The sequence below is a fragment of the Micropterus salmoides genome, unplaced genomic scaffold (assembly GCF_014851395.1).
Source record: "Micropterus salmoides isolate LMB-PRFRI ecotype aquatic unplaced genomic scaffold, ASM1485139v1 Ms_hic_scaffold_19, whole genome shotgun sequence".
Taxonomy (NCBI): domain Eukaryota; kingdom Metazoa; phylum Chordata; class Actinopteri; order Centrarchiformes; family Centrarchidae; genus Micropterus; species Micropterus salmoides.
In genome coordinates, this window is record NW_024041039.1 from 19,090,526 (window position 1) to 19,108,089 (window position 17,564).

The 17,564-nt window shown below is 41.2% G+C and overlaps 1 protein-coding gene across 2 annotated transcripts in view; it reads left to right on the top strand.

Moving 5' to 3' along the window:
- tmem63c (transmembrane protein 63C) overlaps positions 1-11,590 on the top strand; it is a 30,890-nt gene extending 19,300 nt beyond the window's left edge. Inside the window, exons 5-23 of one of the 2 annotated variants that reach the window (XM_038729540.1) lie at positions 288-325; positions 1,074-1,216; positions 2,128-2,179; positions 2,387-2,495; positions 2,963-3,036; positions 3,202-3,282; positions 3,363-3,483; positions 3,687-3,820; positions 3,964-4,086; positions 5,078-5,231; positions 5,328-5,434; positions 6,073-6,159; positions 6,293-6,358; positions 6,460-6,622; positions 6,886-6,991; positions 7,860-8,027; positions 8,124-8,236; positions 8,324-8,398; positions 9,611-9,841. In XM_038729540.1, the coding sequence (XP_038585468.1) occupies positions 288-325; positions 1,074-1,216; positions 2,128-2,179; positions 2,387-2,495; positions 2,963-3,036; positions 3,202-3,282; positions 3,363-3,483; positions 3,687-3,820; positions 3,964-4,086; positions 5,078-5,231; positions 5,328-5,434; positions 6,073-6,159; positions 6,293-6,358; positions 6,460-6,622; positions 6,886-6,991; positions 7,860-8,027; positions 8,124-8,236; positions 8,324-8,398; positions 9,611-9,841 (2,145 nt within the window). Of the gene's footprint in view, positions 1-287; positions 326-1,073; positions 1,217-2,127; positions 2,180-2,386; positions 2,496-2,962; positions 3,037-3,201; positions 3,283-3,362; positions 3,484-3,686; positions 3,821-3,963; positions 4,087-5,077; positions 5,232-5,327; positions 5,435-6,072; positions 6,160-6,292; positions 6,359-6,459; positions 6,623-6,885; positions 6,992-7,859; positions 8,028-8,123; positions 8,237-8,323; positions 8,399-9,610 lie in introns of both variants that reach the window. The other variant, XM_038729541.1, reaches the window with a different exon arrangement.
- Positions 11,591-17,564: the final 5,974 nt, after the last annotated feature.

A 17,564-nucleotide genomic window follows, 5' to 3' on the forward strand; every position in this document is an offset into this window, starting at 1 on the left:
CTGTGTGATAGACTGAGGTCACTCCCTGCATGTTTATAATGGTGTATCACAAAGAGTCAGACGAGAGTCATCGCCCTGTGCCTACACAAAACTGAGGCTGCAGTAAAGTGGTTACTGCTCCAGGCTAGACCTATTAAATCTCCATCTCTGTGTCACTCTTATTACTATGCAAATAGTGAATGCATGCAAGTAGCCAGATGTGGTGTGCACAGACTTGCATGCATATTTCATTTATGATCTCTAATACGGAATCCATTGGATGTTTTATGATTCCCCTCTCCTTCCAGGGCTTCTGCTCGTGGCTCTCATCACTTTACCATATGAAGTAAGTACACGAAGCAGTTGCCCTTGTAATTATTTTACCCTTCTCTCATCTTAGCTTCCATCCTTTTATTGGCCCTCTGTCTTCAAAGCTGATGGCACCGTCAAATGTAAAGTCTCGTGTTATATCTCATTTAGCAGGAAAAACAAACGAGTCTGGGCTCATGTGACCACTGGTGCCATGGTTTCCCATTGACTATTTGCACTTGCTCGAGTCTGACTTTACACAACAGATTTAGGCCTGTAAAAAGGTGCCCATGGTTTCCATAGTATTATGGTAGAGTTTGGTTGCTTCTGTTTTTAGCTCTCATGCCAGTGGCTCACCCTGGGATCCCTGGGAAAGTGAAAACCCACCCTGCGAGTTCGCAATGTGTGGGCTGCCATGAGACTAGCATGCACCTCTTTTCTTTTCTTTTCTTTTTTCAGGCTGTTTTTTATTTTTTGTTCTATTTTATGACACTGGGTTTCCTGAACCTCCCGGCTTACCACATATTCTTACACCAAAGTAGTTTTGCCTCAGTTTTACTCATGATGACGTATAAGCTGTCGGACGATTTGTCCTGGCAATAGACAGAGCTGCATACATATGCTAGATTAAGATTGCACTGCGTTGATTATCATCACATCTGCATGTGTGGAAATTCCACTACTAAGCAATTTGCAGCATCTCTATTTTTGTCATGTAGCAGAGAAAGTTTGGGATCTCTCTGATTAAGAGATTCTGAAAGTTTCCCCTCTCTGTGTTTCCGCAGGGATGACGAGATCCGTAGCAAATGTGGCATTGATGCTGTCACATACCTGTCCTTCCAGCGCCACATCATCCTGCTCATGACAGTGGTTTGCCTGCTGTCTTTGGCCGTAATCCTGCCGGTCAACTTTTCCGGGAACCTCCTGGGTATTTTGGTCCCTACATGATGGTCTAGCTGGCCAAAAGCTGAGGGATATCTTTAAGCTCTAGAGAGACACATGGGGCACCTCGGCGAGGAGAGAAGCCAGGCCACACAGAGACGATCATGCACACATGTACACACCAAAGGATGTATCAGTTAGATACTCAGAAACTTTAGCTTAAAACAATCTGTGGTGAAACAACAAAGTTTTTCTTGCGTAAATGAAATAAGATTAGAACTCGAAAGTTATTTTTAACTTAACTTAAATAAACATTTTGAAATAATAATAGCCCACTACTATTTACACACACAACACTGTATTTCAGTGGGAGTTGCAAACATACCAGTGGCAATTCATCTAGCGCTTCCAAGTAGGATTGTAGGAATAGAAAGTGCTTAATTTCCTGTTAACATACACATGTAGGTGTCAGGGGTGGGATGGTGCAAAATTAGCTGCTATATAGCAGCAGAAATGGCTTTTGGCAGTTGTGTGCTTATTTTGTAGGAAGCGTTGAGTAAGCCATTCTATAACAGGATGAAGGCAGGAGTCATTATGGGGTCTACAAGGAATGGGCTGTCCACAGAAACTTTTTTATTACTGCTGGCTGTCATCTTATGGACGAGTGTGTCACCCTAGTCATTAAATAAACCAACACCCATTGACAAGCTGCCGTGGCAACAGCAAACAAAGGGTGCCCAAATTAAAACAGCAGAGTTAGGCATGACTACGATGTTTGAATTTTGTGTGAAATGTCATTGAGACGGGAGGGATTTCATTAAATTGGATGGAAAAAGTTTTCTCTGAATAGCGGCATTGCTCCATTGTTGCCTCACCCTCCAGACAAAAGAGGAGGGGTTTAAAGTCATTTAGAAATGAAAATGTCTCGCTCTCTGTCATGTTGCGTTATTTCTACAGGAGACAGTCCTGAAAACTTTGGAAGAACAACACTGGCTAATGTTAGCTCAAAGTAAGTGTAACACTTCATGAATGACATCAAATCTCATGAAATAGCACAGGACCAAGAAAAAAACATTAGACTATATACATATATATATATATATATATATATATATATATATATATATATATATATATATATATATATATATATATATATATATATATATATATATAATATAATTTTAAATGACAGCAGTGTTTTTGTTCCTCACAGGGACAGCTTTCTTTGGCTCCACAGCATATTGGCTCTGTTGTACTTCATCATCACATTGCTGTGTATGGTTCACCACTCCATACGGCTGGAGTACAGAGAGGATGAGAAGGTCTGTCACCAGCACATCATGCTGTTCAAACATCAAGGCCTGGCAATTTCTCCGCTGCAAAAACATCCATCTTAGTCAAGTCTGTTTCTCTAGTTAAGGATGTTAGCATGCTGACATTTGCTCATTAGCCCTAAGCACAAATTAAAATTTTGATCTGATGAAAAGTTAATGGATAAAGTGATTACTTTTCATCTTGAGGAGAACATGAATGTGTGTTCCAAATAGTGGTAGAGAGATTTCACTCTGAACCACAAATGTCAACCTGCTAGTGGTGCTAAAGGAAAGTCAAAGGATTCACTCTCTGGGGACCATGAATGGATGTACCAAATTTGTCCATGTAGTTCTTGAGATATTTCTGTCGGCACCAACCGACTGACCAGCGAGCCACGCCACTAGCATGGCTGATATCACTTGATCACTATTCATCATAACGTAACTGCTCACGGTGGTTGCATTATGTGTTGCAGGTAGCCAGGACACTGATGATTACCTCCATACCAAGAGAGATCTCTGACCCAGGACTCATCACCAAACACTTCCAGTACACACATTTTCTTCTCTGTTTATTATGAAGTCAAGTTAAATCCTCTCCTTATCTTTGATTGGTGTCACAAGGAAACCCTCTTGCAATCCTCTATGCAAACACATGCACAAGCCCATTGTCATCACCTTCATTATGATTATCTTCTTTTGCTCCATTCACCAGTGAGGCCTACCCCAGCTGTACTGTCACTGATATCCGTCTCTGCTTTGATGTCCACAAGCTGATGAGGCTGGACTTAGAGAGGTATCTTAACTGCTGCAGATTGAAGCAACACAGTTTGTGATCAGTGAGAGGTTCTTGTCTGACGATGCTATGTTTTGCAGGCGCAAGGCAATGAAAGGCAGGCTGTATTTTGCCACAAAGGCCCAAAAGGAGGGGAAGATCATGATTAAGACCCACCCATGCGCCCAGATATTGTGCTGCGACATCTGTGGTTTTGAAAAGGTACTTATTAATCAGCAAAACTGGGATTGATAGGTGACTGCATAGTTGTGCTGCACAGAAAGTATGTTACCACTGGATGGCACTCCAATCCAAAAGTAGGTAACTGCAGCAACAACATACAGTATCTTGCCACTGTAAATCTGGGTATCTCTCTGAGAGTGGAAGATGCAGTGAGAAACATGTGCTCTAACTTTTTTCTGCAGGTGGATGCAGAACAGTATTACAGTGAGTTAGAAGAAAAGTGGACGGACGAGTTTAATGCTGAGAAGAACCGCATCTCCATGAAGAGGCTGGGCATTGCCTTTGTGACTTTCCGCGATGAGAGGATGACTGCTGTGTGAGTAAACACCAGCATGACATTGAGGATTTATGTCTGCCTGGCCCTGTCATCCCAGAAACCCTGTCACAGCAGGGAGCAACTATAAAATTCATGGAGTGCTGATGCAGACTTCTGCAGCGGTATCTTGTTTTGCTTTCCAGCATTGTGAAGGACTACAGTCGTGTGCGCTGTCGTCGCAGACCCCAGCAGTCCAGCATCACCACTGTGGTGCAGTCGCACGAATGGGGGATTGACTACGCACCTGCTCCTAGTGACATCATCTGGTCAGTGCTGACATTACTGGAACTCCCGTCATTTGGTTTTTGTTAGTTTTTTTTGGTGCCCCTTAAACCAAATACTCTTATTTTCACTTGATGAGTTTCAAAGTAAAACATTTCCACATGGACAACATAATATACATACTTTTCTAGCACTTTAAAGAAAGGGAGATATCTATCCATCCATTATTTGTCCTTATCCTGTGCATGGCTGGAGGGAGCAGTATGCTATCCCAGCATGCATTGGAGGAGAAGCATGGTACACTGACAGAGAAACGTTCACACTCACATTCACACCTACAGTAACTTATTAACCTAACCTGCATGTTTCTGGACTGTGGGAGGAAACCCACGCTGACCCATGATTTGAGTGTAATATCCAGTTTTACAAGTCTTATCCATCATTTATCACATTACCCTATTAATTTTACCTACACATATTTGGTATCTATGGAAACCTCTGGATCTGGAACCTCAAGTCAAAGCTCTGTGGGCTGTAACTGTGCTTCAGTATGTTGTTGCTTGTGTGTATCAGTCTCAAACACTATTTAAAGCTCCTTACCTATCCATGATTTGATTAGCTATAATGCACATTTCTTATCTTGGAAAGCACAGTGAGATTATGTAACAAATGAGTGATGCATATGTACGGGAGATCAACCAAAGAGATGTCGCTGTTTGTGCTTCACGCCTGATTGGTTGGTATGTGCGTGAATGTGTTCTCGCACTAACTAGACAGGAGCAGTCGCAGGCAGCGGGGTGGAGCAGGTACGTTTGTTCCTTCATTAAAATTGAATGTTGAAGTGTGCTGTTCCCAGCCTGCTCTCCAGTGGAAACACTTTGACCAGCTCACATACAAGAGGTGACCAGGCTCGCTATTTCAGGGAGTCAACGCATACAGTACAGGCGTGTCAGGGGAGAGTGGTGTTTTTATCTGTGCTGTCTGCCCTGCTGGATGATTGTGAATTGAGGCTCATTATTTTTCTCCCATCACCAGGGAAAACCTGTCAGTGTGTGGATCTCGCTGGTGGCTCCGCTGTGTCCTCCTCAACATCCTCCTCTTCCTGCTACTCTTCTTCCTCACCACTCCCGCCATCATCGTCAACACAATGGACAAGTTCAATGTCACAAGGCCTGTGGAGAGTCTGCAGGTCAGAGTTTGAGATTGAGTTGAACTGCGTGACCTTAATGCAGCATTATTAGCCCTCTTCGGTTCCATTAATGAATCATTTTGCCATCCAAACCAGAGCCCAGTCATTACCCAGTTCTTCCCGACCCTCCTGCTGTGGGCGTTTTCAGTGCTCCTGCCCTTCATCGTCTACTACTCAGCCTTCTTTGAGTCCCACTGGACCAGGTACTTACCAACCATCGCCACTCTCCTCTGAAATGGAAATGCCTGTCCTTTGCTTCTTCAAATGGACCCTTCATGTGTAGCTGCCTGTCTTCCCCTCAACTCCCACCATTCCTTTTCTTTTCTTTATCTCAATTATATATTTTTTTCTCTTTCACCCTGTTGCTCTTTTTACTCTCTCCCCACTCTCCCTCCTTCTCGCTGTCACTCTCCCCGCGCTGTTATTCTGGGCAGGTTGTCATAGAGATCTCCATGTGAGGATAATGATATGCACAGTAGTCACCGTGTGCAGAGCAGCACATGGTGACTAGCAGGAGGAGGAGCACAACAACTGTGCATAAGGAGAGAACCTTACGCTGCACCTATGAGAACCCTTTCTTCACATAACCACCCCCACAAACGTGTTGTGCAGGCGTGATGTGCGGAGGGCCGAATGCAAATCAGCTGTTTCTTGGAGTGAAAAGCGTAGTTCATGCTAATGAACCTAGCTGTCCTGTACATGTAGAGTCAACTGACTTTACATTACATTATTTCACCTTATGAATTTATCATGTTTAAGAGTGTAAATATGTTTTACAACTAAATATGCATTGCATAAGGATGTTTTTTTATGGTGATCCCTTATGATTCATTTGTCTCAGGTCTGGTGAGAACCAAGTAACAATGCACAAGTGTTTTTTACTGCTGGTCTTCATGGTCATCCTCCTGCCCTCACTTGGTCTATCCAGGTACACTTACAGCAGATCTACAGACGCTTTTCTTCTTATTTTTATGCAGTTCTTATTATTTATACCCACTTTTGAATTGTTTGCAACTTTTTTTTTGGAAATATGTCCTTTTGATATTTTATTCTTTCTGTAGTCTGGACCTGTTCTTCACATGGCTCTTTGATGTCAACTTCCTGGATGAGAAGGAGGTCAAATTCCAGTAAGATTGCTCTTTTGTTGAAATAAAACCTCCCCATTTGGCTCCTAAAAAGACATTTCAGTCCCAAACACTCAGGTTTCATTGTTTTGTTTTTGCTGCAGGTGCGTGTTTCTTCCTGACAACGGTGCATTCTTTGTAAACTATGTTATTACATCCAGTCTGATTGGCACATCTATGGAGCTGCTTCGCATCCCGGCACTGACGGTGTATGCCATCCGCCTCTGCTTTGCCAAGTCCCAGGCTGAGCGCATTCATGTCAAACGGGTTAGCTGGGCCTTTCATGCTTATCTCAGTGTTTTTTGTGTCAGTTGCGTTAGTTGTAAGAATCTTACTGTGTTTGTCTATGAAGATTCTCAGTCATCCAGGTCATAGTTATCCAACGAAGGAAGACGTTTCGTCCCTCATCCAAAGGACTTCTTCAGTCCTTTGGATGAGGGACGAAACGTCTTCCAGTATCTTCAACCAAGTCCAGTTGCCCTTGATTTTAACCATCGTTGGACTTACTGTGTTTGTGTTTTCATCTGCAGAGTCAGGCTTATGAGTTCCAGTTTGGCCTGGAGTATGCCTGGACCATGTGTATCTTTGCAGTCAGTATGACCTACAGCATCACATGTCCCATTATTACGCCCTTCGGTAAGCAACATACAGTGATCCTCCTTTATCCACCATCTACCCCTTCCTTCTTTCCACCTTTTTTCTTTCTCCTCGATCCTATCACCTTCCCTCTTAGTCTTGCATGTGTATGTGTTGTCTGTCCTCATACTGTGACCTCACTCTCCTCTGCTGCCTGCCAGTCCGACGCAGACTGTGTGAATTTGCTGCTGTAGTCCCAGACACCCAGACACAGTGAGTTGCGAGCCAGACGCCCACTCTGCTCCTGTCTCTGCCCAGAGCTCACCAAGCTTCTATTTACTTCTATATTCAAATCCTCAGTGCGAATAGGCCCTTTCATATTTATTACCCTGCTGTTCTGTGCATTTTACCTGTGTCGGTTTCTGCAGATTGGCATTTTAGTTGTACAAACATTTTTCAGAGGAAGAGCTGAGGCAAATAATCTCATTGGTCATCGGGTGGAAGCACAAAGAAGCAACACAGGATTTCATGTAACTGCCAAGGATAATATGATTTTTATGAATTTGAAAATGAAACAGAATTTGCATGTTTTAAGGACATATTTTCATTTTTTTCTTCAAATCAGGTCACACTGTATCCACGTCACGTCGCATCATTTAACTGCACATTGATCATTGCATTAAACTTGAATGGTTCAGAGAACAAAATATAAAATACCAGTATTATGTTAAAGAACAATAACAGGATTTTCTGCCTTTCCACCCTAAATCAACTATACTGCCCTCGAGTTTCTAAAGACTGCTGTGGTGTTTTAGATATTTCGATGCTTTTCCCTGCCATCCCTGGGCCACCACTCATTTCTATCCCACAGCCTCAGGTGTGATTGATTTCATCAAATTTGTATGTGTGATATTTTGTGCTTCTCTAGGTCTGCTCTATGTGATCCTGAAGCACATGGTTGACCGATACAACATCTACTATGCATATGTTCCCACCAAACTCAACCAGCGGATCCACAGAGCAGCAATCAGCCAAGTCATCGTGGCTCCCATCCTCTGCATGTTCTGGCTACTCTTCTTCTCTATGCTCAGATTAGGTACCTTATCACTACCATTTATTTCCTGTTAATGTTTCTGTCATTGTATTGTGAGTGTGCTTTATGACATATGACAATCCCACCTTACTGTCACAGGTCCAGTGCACCCCATCACCCTCTTCACCTTAGCGTCCCTGCTCTCCTCTATTGCTTTTTCCCTCTTCCGCCTGTGCCTTAGGAAGCAACCAGACAAGTCAACGAGTTACCAGGTCAGCTCCACCACACCTCACTGAGAATAAGTTCATCTGGAGATGTACTAATACTGAATGAATAGTGTGCATTTTTTTTTATTTCAGATGTCTGATCAGCCAACAGAGGGGATGTTCACTGATGCAGACAGGAGTACTGTAACATCCACCACTGCCTCCAGTGTAAAGCATCACCTTTTACTCCTATTAGCCTGACCGTACACAATTAAAACATACCTTACAGGAGCATCCCATTTTATTTGCTTTTTTTTGTTGTTTTAATCTATTTATTAAAAATTACATATACTTTAAGTTAGTGTTGAACATTTTTCAAAGTATATTGTATTTCTTATTTTTATGTGTTTTGCCTACCTTTGCCACATATGTCAGGGACAGGAAACTTCAGGTTTTATTTGTGAGTTACATTGGGCATTGAGGTTTCCAGGCTGGTGCATTTACTGTAAGTACTGGTGGGAAGCCCTGACATCTGAGATTTGAGAGTCAGCTGCTGAGCAGTGTTGCATTTAAGAGTAATGTTGTCAGAGAATAAACCCCAGAAGACAAACAAAAAAACATGGATGTTATAATTTGAAAGTCTTGGGTGGGAATCAAAACCACACTAATACACTATGGTAGTATGGGGAAATGGTTGGAAGAACATGTAAAGTATATGTGATTTGTAATGAATGGCTTAAAATATATATATATATATATATATATATATATATATATATGTATATGTATGTGTGTATATGTATATATATATATATATACATGAACTATATATATATATAGTTCATGTATTTTTTGTTGTTGTTTGTTTCAGATGATATTTGTAGGAGTATTTCCATTTTATACTACATACTTCTACCCCACTAGATTACAGAGGAGTATTTTAACATTTATAAAACATTTAAAGTAGGCTACATTTTTTATCTATAATATTCTAACAATGGTGATATTATGAATGCAGGACATTTACTTGTTATGCAGGATTTTTACAATGTGGTACAGAAATACTAATTTTACTTAAATGAAGGATCTGAATACTTTGCCTACGTTGAACTTTACACTTTACACTTTAACTTCTAAGTTAAAACATGTACAATCACCTTTATGATCCTTCAGAGCAGATAGGTTATGTCTCTAAAAACTGGATTTATATTTTATGTACTTTACTGTATTTTTTAGATTGGATTAAGGATATGGTAAGTAAAAATTGTTAATTCATTAATCTTAGCTTGGATATTTGAAGATATTATGTTGCACTGACCGTGCACAATAAAGACCACAACCCCAAATTTAAAACCATACTTCCATTTTGTGCACTCCCGTTACGTAAGAGATTTACTGTGTGACACGATCATAAACTACACGTTGATCTTCCTCCCCCAGCTGTTTGTGGCATCCGTGTTGCTGGAGCCAGAGCTGGCTTTGACTCCCATGCCCTCCCCGGCCCACCACAGCTACGGCGCCATGGCCAGCTCCCAAAGTTCAAGCCACGGCCCTGTGGAGGAGGAGGAGTGCGAGGGAGACCACGCCCATACACATGAGACTGAGCTCCAAGACCCCCCAGACCCCTACTGCTCCAGCCCACTCATGGACAGCCCCGTGAGCTACCAGTAACACCAAATCCCCCAAGCTGATTCCACGTGTCCTTCGCCTGGGGAACACAGATTGCTAAATGCCGCAATGCTGCGTTTTCGCCACTAACCTCAGACTCCAACTTAGCTGCCTCAGAACTTGAGACTAGACTGGGCTTGTTAGAAAAGGATGAAGAGCCCCAAGAGGAAAGAAGCTTAAGAATATAGAAGCAGCATCTATGTAAACGTCACTATAACTATATAGACAGCAGTTTGCCATAACATCTCCTGAACCCATCTTATGGACACAAACATCAATCTCAACAGAATCCACATTTAATGTACAGATGATTTTAGTTAAACTATTGGATGCTCCATGACAGGAATTCCATCTTCTTCTATGGCTTCATTTGCGAGTTAAAAAGGTTAAAAGTAATGAAAGTGACTATTAGAAAATACTCCAGGCTGTGCCACTCGGGCATGAGTGGAGGTGAAAGTTCCCATCAGAGTGGGTGGTGTGAGCAGACTTGCCCCGGCAGACTGACAGAGTGGTCTGGGCACGGGTGATATCTGGTTCCTCGGAGAGGCTGAGGGTGAGGGCAGCTAGTTGTGAAGCCATCTGCAGTGAGAAAGCAGACAGACGGGGGACTGAATGTAACCCAGAGATGTACTGTAATATATGTAGACTCTCTCCATGGAGGCACAAGCAGCTTGACTGTACCTGAAGCTTGTTGTAACTATTATCAATTTAAGGTTGCTATTTTTGCTACAGTATTTTTGGTGTCATTGATATTGTGCTTTGGATTAGGGGCGGGGGCCACTGGAGATGGGCCAAGGATTTGCAGAGCTGTCCCATTTTAACCAGAGTATTCCCTTATTGTGCTGTTTTGACTGTGTATGTGATCCAACTCGATATCTATTTTAAGGGAATGGTTCAATATTTTGCATATGCTGATTTGCATTCTTGCTCAATCAATACTACTTGCATGTCTGTACAGTTAATATGAAGCTACAGCCAGTAGTCAGTTTAGGTAAGCTTAGCAAAAAGACTGGAAACAAGGGGAAACAGTTAGGCCAGAGCCAGTACATGACCATTCCTTGGCTGGCTGCAGCAACTTACTGGCGTCTTGTTGCTACCAGTGGAGACTCCAGGAAGTAATTGTGCCACACAACTCCCCAGTTTTCTTAATCCGCTGCTGAAAATTGTCTCGAACACTTTTGCTTTTCTATGGATTTAAACAAATTAGATATGAATTGTTAATTTGTGACCTTTAGAGGTGCTGGTTGGAGGCTTTTGTTACCTTTTGGACTGAACCTGGCTAGCTGTTTCCCCCCTGTTCCCAATCCTCATGCTAAGCTAAGCTAATCCTCTGCAGGCTATAGCTTTATATAAGACAGATGTGTGCGTGGTATCGATCCTCTCATCTAACTCTCGACAATAAAGCAAATAAGTTCCTTTCCCAAAATGTAGAACCATTCCTTTAAATTGTACGAGGCATGGGGAAATTAGAAGCACATCCTGGAATTACAATATTTAAAAAATATGCCATGGAGTCTATGGTCTCATGGAAAGAATTTATTAATTTTGCTAATTATGTGAAATACTCAAAGTAACTAAATCCTGTGTTACTAAAAGCCGTTATATTTATTTTTTTTTTTGTTGTAAAAATGTTTCATAATAATTTGTTATATGTGCTAGTAATCATTCATTTCTTTTGTGTTGGTCAAATATTTCTGTGCTATATTTTGTTGTGTCCCAAATACAAATACAAACAGTAAATGTCAAGCACTACCATACCATACCATGATTTCAGTTGCATTAACCTATTCAGTGTGACACACCACTGCATGTTGACTACTGTATGTTAAATGAGGTATGTATTCATATCCTTATTCTTAAGGTCAAGTTACACACATGCACGTCTCATTGGTTTACAGTCTGTATGTCGGCAAGTTTTGTATTTTTGGGTTATTTTGAGTTCCTCATGGTGGGATGAAAGTGTTTCCCATGAAACTGAATGTAAACTGATTGTAGTTTGTTACTCACGTCTCTTGCTGTGCCTTGAACAAACACTCCTTTTCGTGTGACAATCCAGCATGGCCTGAAATATGCTGCATGGACTGAAAACTAAAGAGCCGTTAAACAGCCAAGAGATGAAAACACAACAACAACAAACACAAGATCTAAACAACCCAGAGTAGTGACCAGCTGTAAATGGCCAGGTCATTCTTTCAGTCAACAGACAAGCAGTGAGCTCATTCCACCACCACATATTGACAGAACAATCTTCACACGCTACCTTTTTCTGGAGCTTCTGACCATATCACATGGTTATCATCAGTAGGTTAGTACAGTTCAGTTACCGTGAAACTGTAGATGTTCAAACTTGCCGCTATTCTGTGCACTTTTAGGATCATTTTAGTTTAAATGTTGAGCTTTATAGTTCATTCTAGACCTTGGAAACTTGAGAAAACAAACTGCACTCAAGGTCCATTTACAGTACTTTCTTTTTCTGTACCTTTTTAAGAATAAACTATAACAGTCAACTACATGGACATGGATACCGCCTAAAGATGGCCAGAATAATTTGAATGTCTAGAGATCAATGACAACTGAGCAAACCTCATCTGCTGATGAAGACCATGAAATACGAGTAAGTAAGTAAGTGGAACATGAGTAATGATTTTTTTTTTTTTATCAAGGTCAAGAACTGTCATGCCCAACTGTCATGCCCAACATTAAGCTAATTTACTGTGTGTCTTTACATCACAGCAGTTCCGTTGCGTTTTAAAGATGTTTTGTATTGTGACCTTGTTGTTGGTTTCAATAAATATCTTTTCAGATACAGATCATATAGGATGAATGGCCAGTATCACTGTAGAGGATAAAAATCTTTGGATGTTTGGATGATTTGTCTTTAGGTCATTTTAATTTAAGCATGTTTGATTCACAGTGTTGTTGATCAGCCCACCTACAGTAAATCCTCTCTCAGAACAGCTGAAAAGCTTCTTGTTGTTCAGTAGAGTGAATTTCAGTCCATTGTGTGTTATGTATGAAGGTGTATTATGGTTTTAATCATATAAAATTACACACTTGTGATATGATTTTTTTTCAGTGGTACTTTTATAAATTTCATGGCATATTATTGCATAAAATGAACGGCATTTGCTCCATTTTACAAGGAATCTAATTCTAGCTCCTCGTGCTTTGTAAAACAGATGAAAGCTGGCAGCAAAGAGAGTATGAAGTGGTCAGTGCAGAGAATTATGAAGTAGCATCTATTTGGAAAGAAAAAACATCAAAGAGCATCTCATTTCTGTCTCTGAACTGCCAGCATGTCCTGTGGGTTTCTCTTGCAGAAGCTTGTTTCACAGATCATTAAACATGCTTTCCTTTGAAAAATACAAAATAAAACTTATTAGGGTATTCTTAGCTCTAATGGCTGTGCAAGGAGGGATTGTCCATTTTCATGCTTAGCTAGTTTTATAATATCCTGTCATGTCTGTTCATATACTGTCGGCTTGGCCATCCAAGGTCTATTTGGAGGCACATTAGCTTTCCAGACATGTCCACTGGTTTTTGCTCTTGGTTAAGAAATGTGTGTATCATACAAACTTTTTGTTCATATGTGACCAACCTATTATAAATGTAGGTAAAGGGACAGATTGCGTTTGAGATTGATCTCTGTCAGGCTAACAAGTTTTCATCTGTCAAAAGTGAAGTGTTGTGATCTGAAATTAAAATCAATTCAGCTCAATCCACTCATCTTGTGCCATGAACTCCTTATTGCTCTCCTCTACTGTGGTCTATGATGAAGGTTTTTTGAGAGGCAGTGAGTCAGACTTCATGTGGTAAGTAATAGTGCAAGAGTGGATGTGCATTTTGCGTACAATACTCATTTATGACTAATTTTAAGATCTACAATTTAAAAGAATAGCTTGACATCATGGGAAATATGCTTATTTGCTTTCTTGGAGAGAGTTAGATGAGAAGATTGATACGACACGAGTGGCTAAGAGTGGTATCAATCGTCTCATCTAACTGCAATAAAAAAAGACAAACTATTCCTAAGTCTGATGAAAGTGATTCCTTTGAAAAGATCAGATACCCTAATTTAACAGAGATTGGGGGAGGCAGCTAATGAATGCAGGTGCACGTTAGCTTAGTGTTTAAAGCAGTGTCTGCATACAAACTAACTGTGGGACAAGCCTCTGTATATACTACTAGTCCCTGAAACCACATCTGAGGGTGGATGGAGCAATTCATTGTATGAACATCTGCTTTTATCCAAACCACATTGGAAAGTAGTAGCACCATGGTGCCAATGGTAGATGCTGTTCCAGCAAAGTGGTGCACGTGTATGTTGTTTTTTTTCTGAGAAACACATTGACTGGATGGATGTCATTTTTCTGCAGTGAATGGGTTTGTAGATAAAAGATAACGCCTGCCATTATACAGTGCTTCTTCGTTGCTAAGAGTTACGAAAAAGAAAGAAAAGTCCTTGACATTTCCCCTGTCACCCGTGGCAACTGCTGGGAGCATGCTTCTCAGCGAAAGGTGAATTCCCCTGGGTGCATGGCCTGCCTCTCGCCCTTCTCCTGCCCAGATGCTTAGAATAGCAAATGTTTCTGCCTCCTGCAGCAAACACATTGTCACTCCCATATGGGTTAGTTTCTGCATGCAAATGTAGCTTGATAAGATGGTGTTGTTTAGTATTTACATAATATTGTGGCTCAAAGTAGGTTTGTTTCTCCCCTAGAGTATATTTTACTCATCCAATTAACATACATAAGAAAGCTCATTCATGACCTTGGAAACTGTATTCCCACAAGGTCCATTTGGTAGCTGTGCAGCAGCTCCCAATCCCATCTCATAATGTTACTCAGCAGGTGGAGTTTGCCCAGTTTTATATTAAAAAATCCCATGTTTCTGATCACTGGGAAGACTTTTTGTCCATATTGGCTTAAATGTTGAGATTGAAAGTTCATCCTTGACCTTGGAAACAGTTGCTGACGCAACAATCTCACCACAAGGTCCACCTTTCGATCATATCACACATTCAAGCTGAACCTTGTGCTAAGATTGGTTTGTCAACTTGGTAGAAAGTGTTTCACAGGGAGGTTACCTTATTAAATCAAAAAGTATCAGGTAGAAATTGCCTACCTCATTATATCGAAGGAAAATCGAAGGAAAAAATCTAATTCAGCACACCAGTTGATTGCAGGACATATGGCTGTGGCTGCTGCACAGCTCAGTTCCTACATAACCTTTGACATATTTTTGGACTTCCAGCTGAACAAGAAAATAACCATAGGAAATCAATTATCAGTGGATTTAATTAGATGCCCTGTGCCCGCTCATGCACAGACAAATTTGGCCTTGAAGAATTTACCAAATGTCTGTATTTGAACTGATCCAAATAAGACTGTCTCTATTCTATATTTTGACTGTCAGCAAATCACATCAAAAGACCAAACCCATAAATCGTACTACTGTCTGTGTAGCCAAAGCCTCTTATAGCGTATTCCCCTGTGTCAGAGGTCCATTGTGGTCCAAAAACTATTAAAAACACATCAATGAGCCACACTGTTGCACTGGTCAAGATGTCCTTTCATTACCGTGTACTTGGGCACTGTCGTTTATTTTGAGTAAACCACACATACACCATTTTACTGCCGTAAATACTTTCTAAAACAATGTCGCGACAGCCCATGTAGCAAAAGCAACATTGTTAGAGGGGCAGCAGCTTCAGTCTTCTGTCTGTGACTACACAAGATGCGTTCAGGCACAGTACTGATTGTAGGTCACAGGCGATTTGGCAACGCGCAGAACCGAATACACAATTGTTTGTCTGTAGTTACACGCGTAAAATGGAAGAAAATTGGCGAACATTAATTGGAGAAATACGACTCACGTGTGCGTGAGTAAAACAGGAGTCGTGCCCTACATGTGTCTGTTTTTTGTCAGACTGGTGTGACACAGACAACTAAAAAAAATAGGGGATGAATGAAACACCTCCTATTTTTGACACCTTCATGTGTCAACAAGAAGAAGATATACTTTATTAATCCCGCAAGGGGAAATTCAATGTTTTTTCACTCTGTTATTATTGTACACACAGGTCTGAAACACACACACATGCACAAACATGGAGAGATGTCAGAGTGAGGGGGGCTGCCCCGAGCAGTTCAGGGACTTGCTCAAGGCCAGGAGGTGAACTGGCACCTCCGCAACTCTGGTCCGAGCTGGGCTCGAGCTGGGCTCGAGCCGGCCCAAAAGCTATAACATACCAAATGTGTATTATCCGCAGCTGAAAACAGTAAAGAAGAACTACACAATTTACTCTTGTTTGAGTAACAATTGCTGAAAACAACAGTGCTCAGTTGTTTTGGGAAATTACAGCCTTTTTAAATGAAACTACATATTTGTGACTGGTTTTTAAACATTTACAAAGACATAAGACAAGATAGGGAATTCAGAAAGTAATGAGAGAGGGAATAACGCATTGTTTCAGCCTTGTTTTCTGTTGACAATCAGCAAATATATGAATAACGCCAGCCTTGTACTTTGTACTTCATTTGGAAATAACTGTTTTGTAGTTGCTGACAGCTTATTCCCAATGTTGTGGCTTGTGTTGCAGACTCCAGCACCGAGAGCGCTATCGGAGCGCAACTTATTAGCCTGAGCCCGCACACGTAGTCACTGTCCACTCAATCACTCCTCTCCACAGTATGATTTAGGATGAGCGATTGAGCAATGTCTTGGTTTCCTCCTTCATCAAAAACACGCACACACACACACACACACAAAACTCTGGACCATCACTTAACAGTTGCCATGACAACATTCAATACCCCTTCATTCCTAAACACATTGCAGACTTTCTAAAAATAATGCGTGTTGTCTTTTCTTGCAGACTCCTCTCCAGACGACAGCCTGCAGAGCAAATCCTGGCACACTACAAGGTAAGACTGTTGAAGTATAGGACAGATTAATGAGGGAAGGGAAATAAACATGTATTTCAGTCAGTAGTTTATTGAATTTTTTTGCCGTTTTGATTGGTTGGTGACTTGAGAGACTGTCGGATCAGAGTCTCCATGAAGCCCAATGGCTAGACAGCTCTGGCTCAGTGTTGTTCTGGAGGTTAAAGCGAGACATGGAGCAATAAATACAGCCAACTCTTAGTTGGACAGAGAGAGTGAAGAGGATACTGTTGGGAGTGCAGAGAGACAGATTAAGGCCATGTCAGCCACTTCTCCAACAGCAGAACAGACAGCCAACTCATGGATGTGACTTTAACAATGATACAACCAAATTGTATAAACAGGAGAAATGAGCACTGTGTATTTAGATATTTACACCAACCCTCCACGTCTTTACTGTGGCTTCACCTATAGGACCTATATACATAAACTGATACTGAAGGAGAAACCTATATTAAACTAGGCCTATCTGTAAGCATTTTGCTTGTTTTGGGGGTGAAAATTAAAACAAAACAAGCCAAACTACAAATAATGGCACATTTGTGGAATTCTGTAAACAATCTTGATGTGACATTGTGCAGTTGCATGAATAAGTGGGCTGATGTGCCTGAAGTCGCCCTCAAGAGCGATGAGCCATTTGGCGCTTCGATCTTATGTAACACTAGAGGATGGGCTGTCAGCGGGAAGGAAATCAGGCATTGTGTGATTAATTTCAAAACGGAGACCATTGTATTGTAACCATCAGCGTCTGTGACAAACGAGAGGAAATCACACTGACCTCG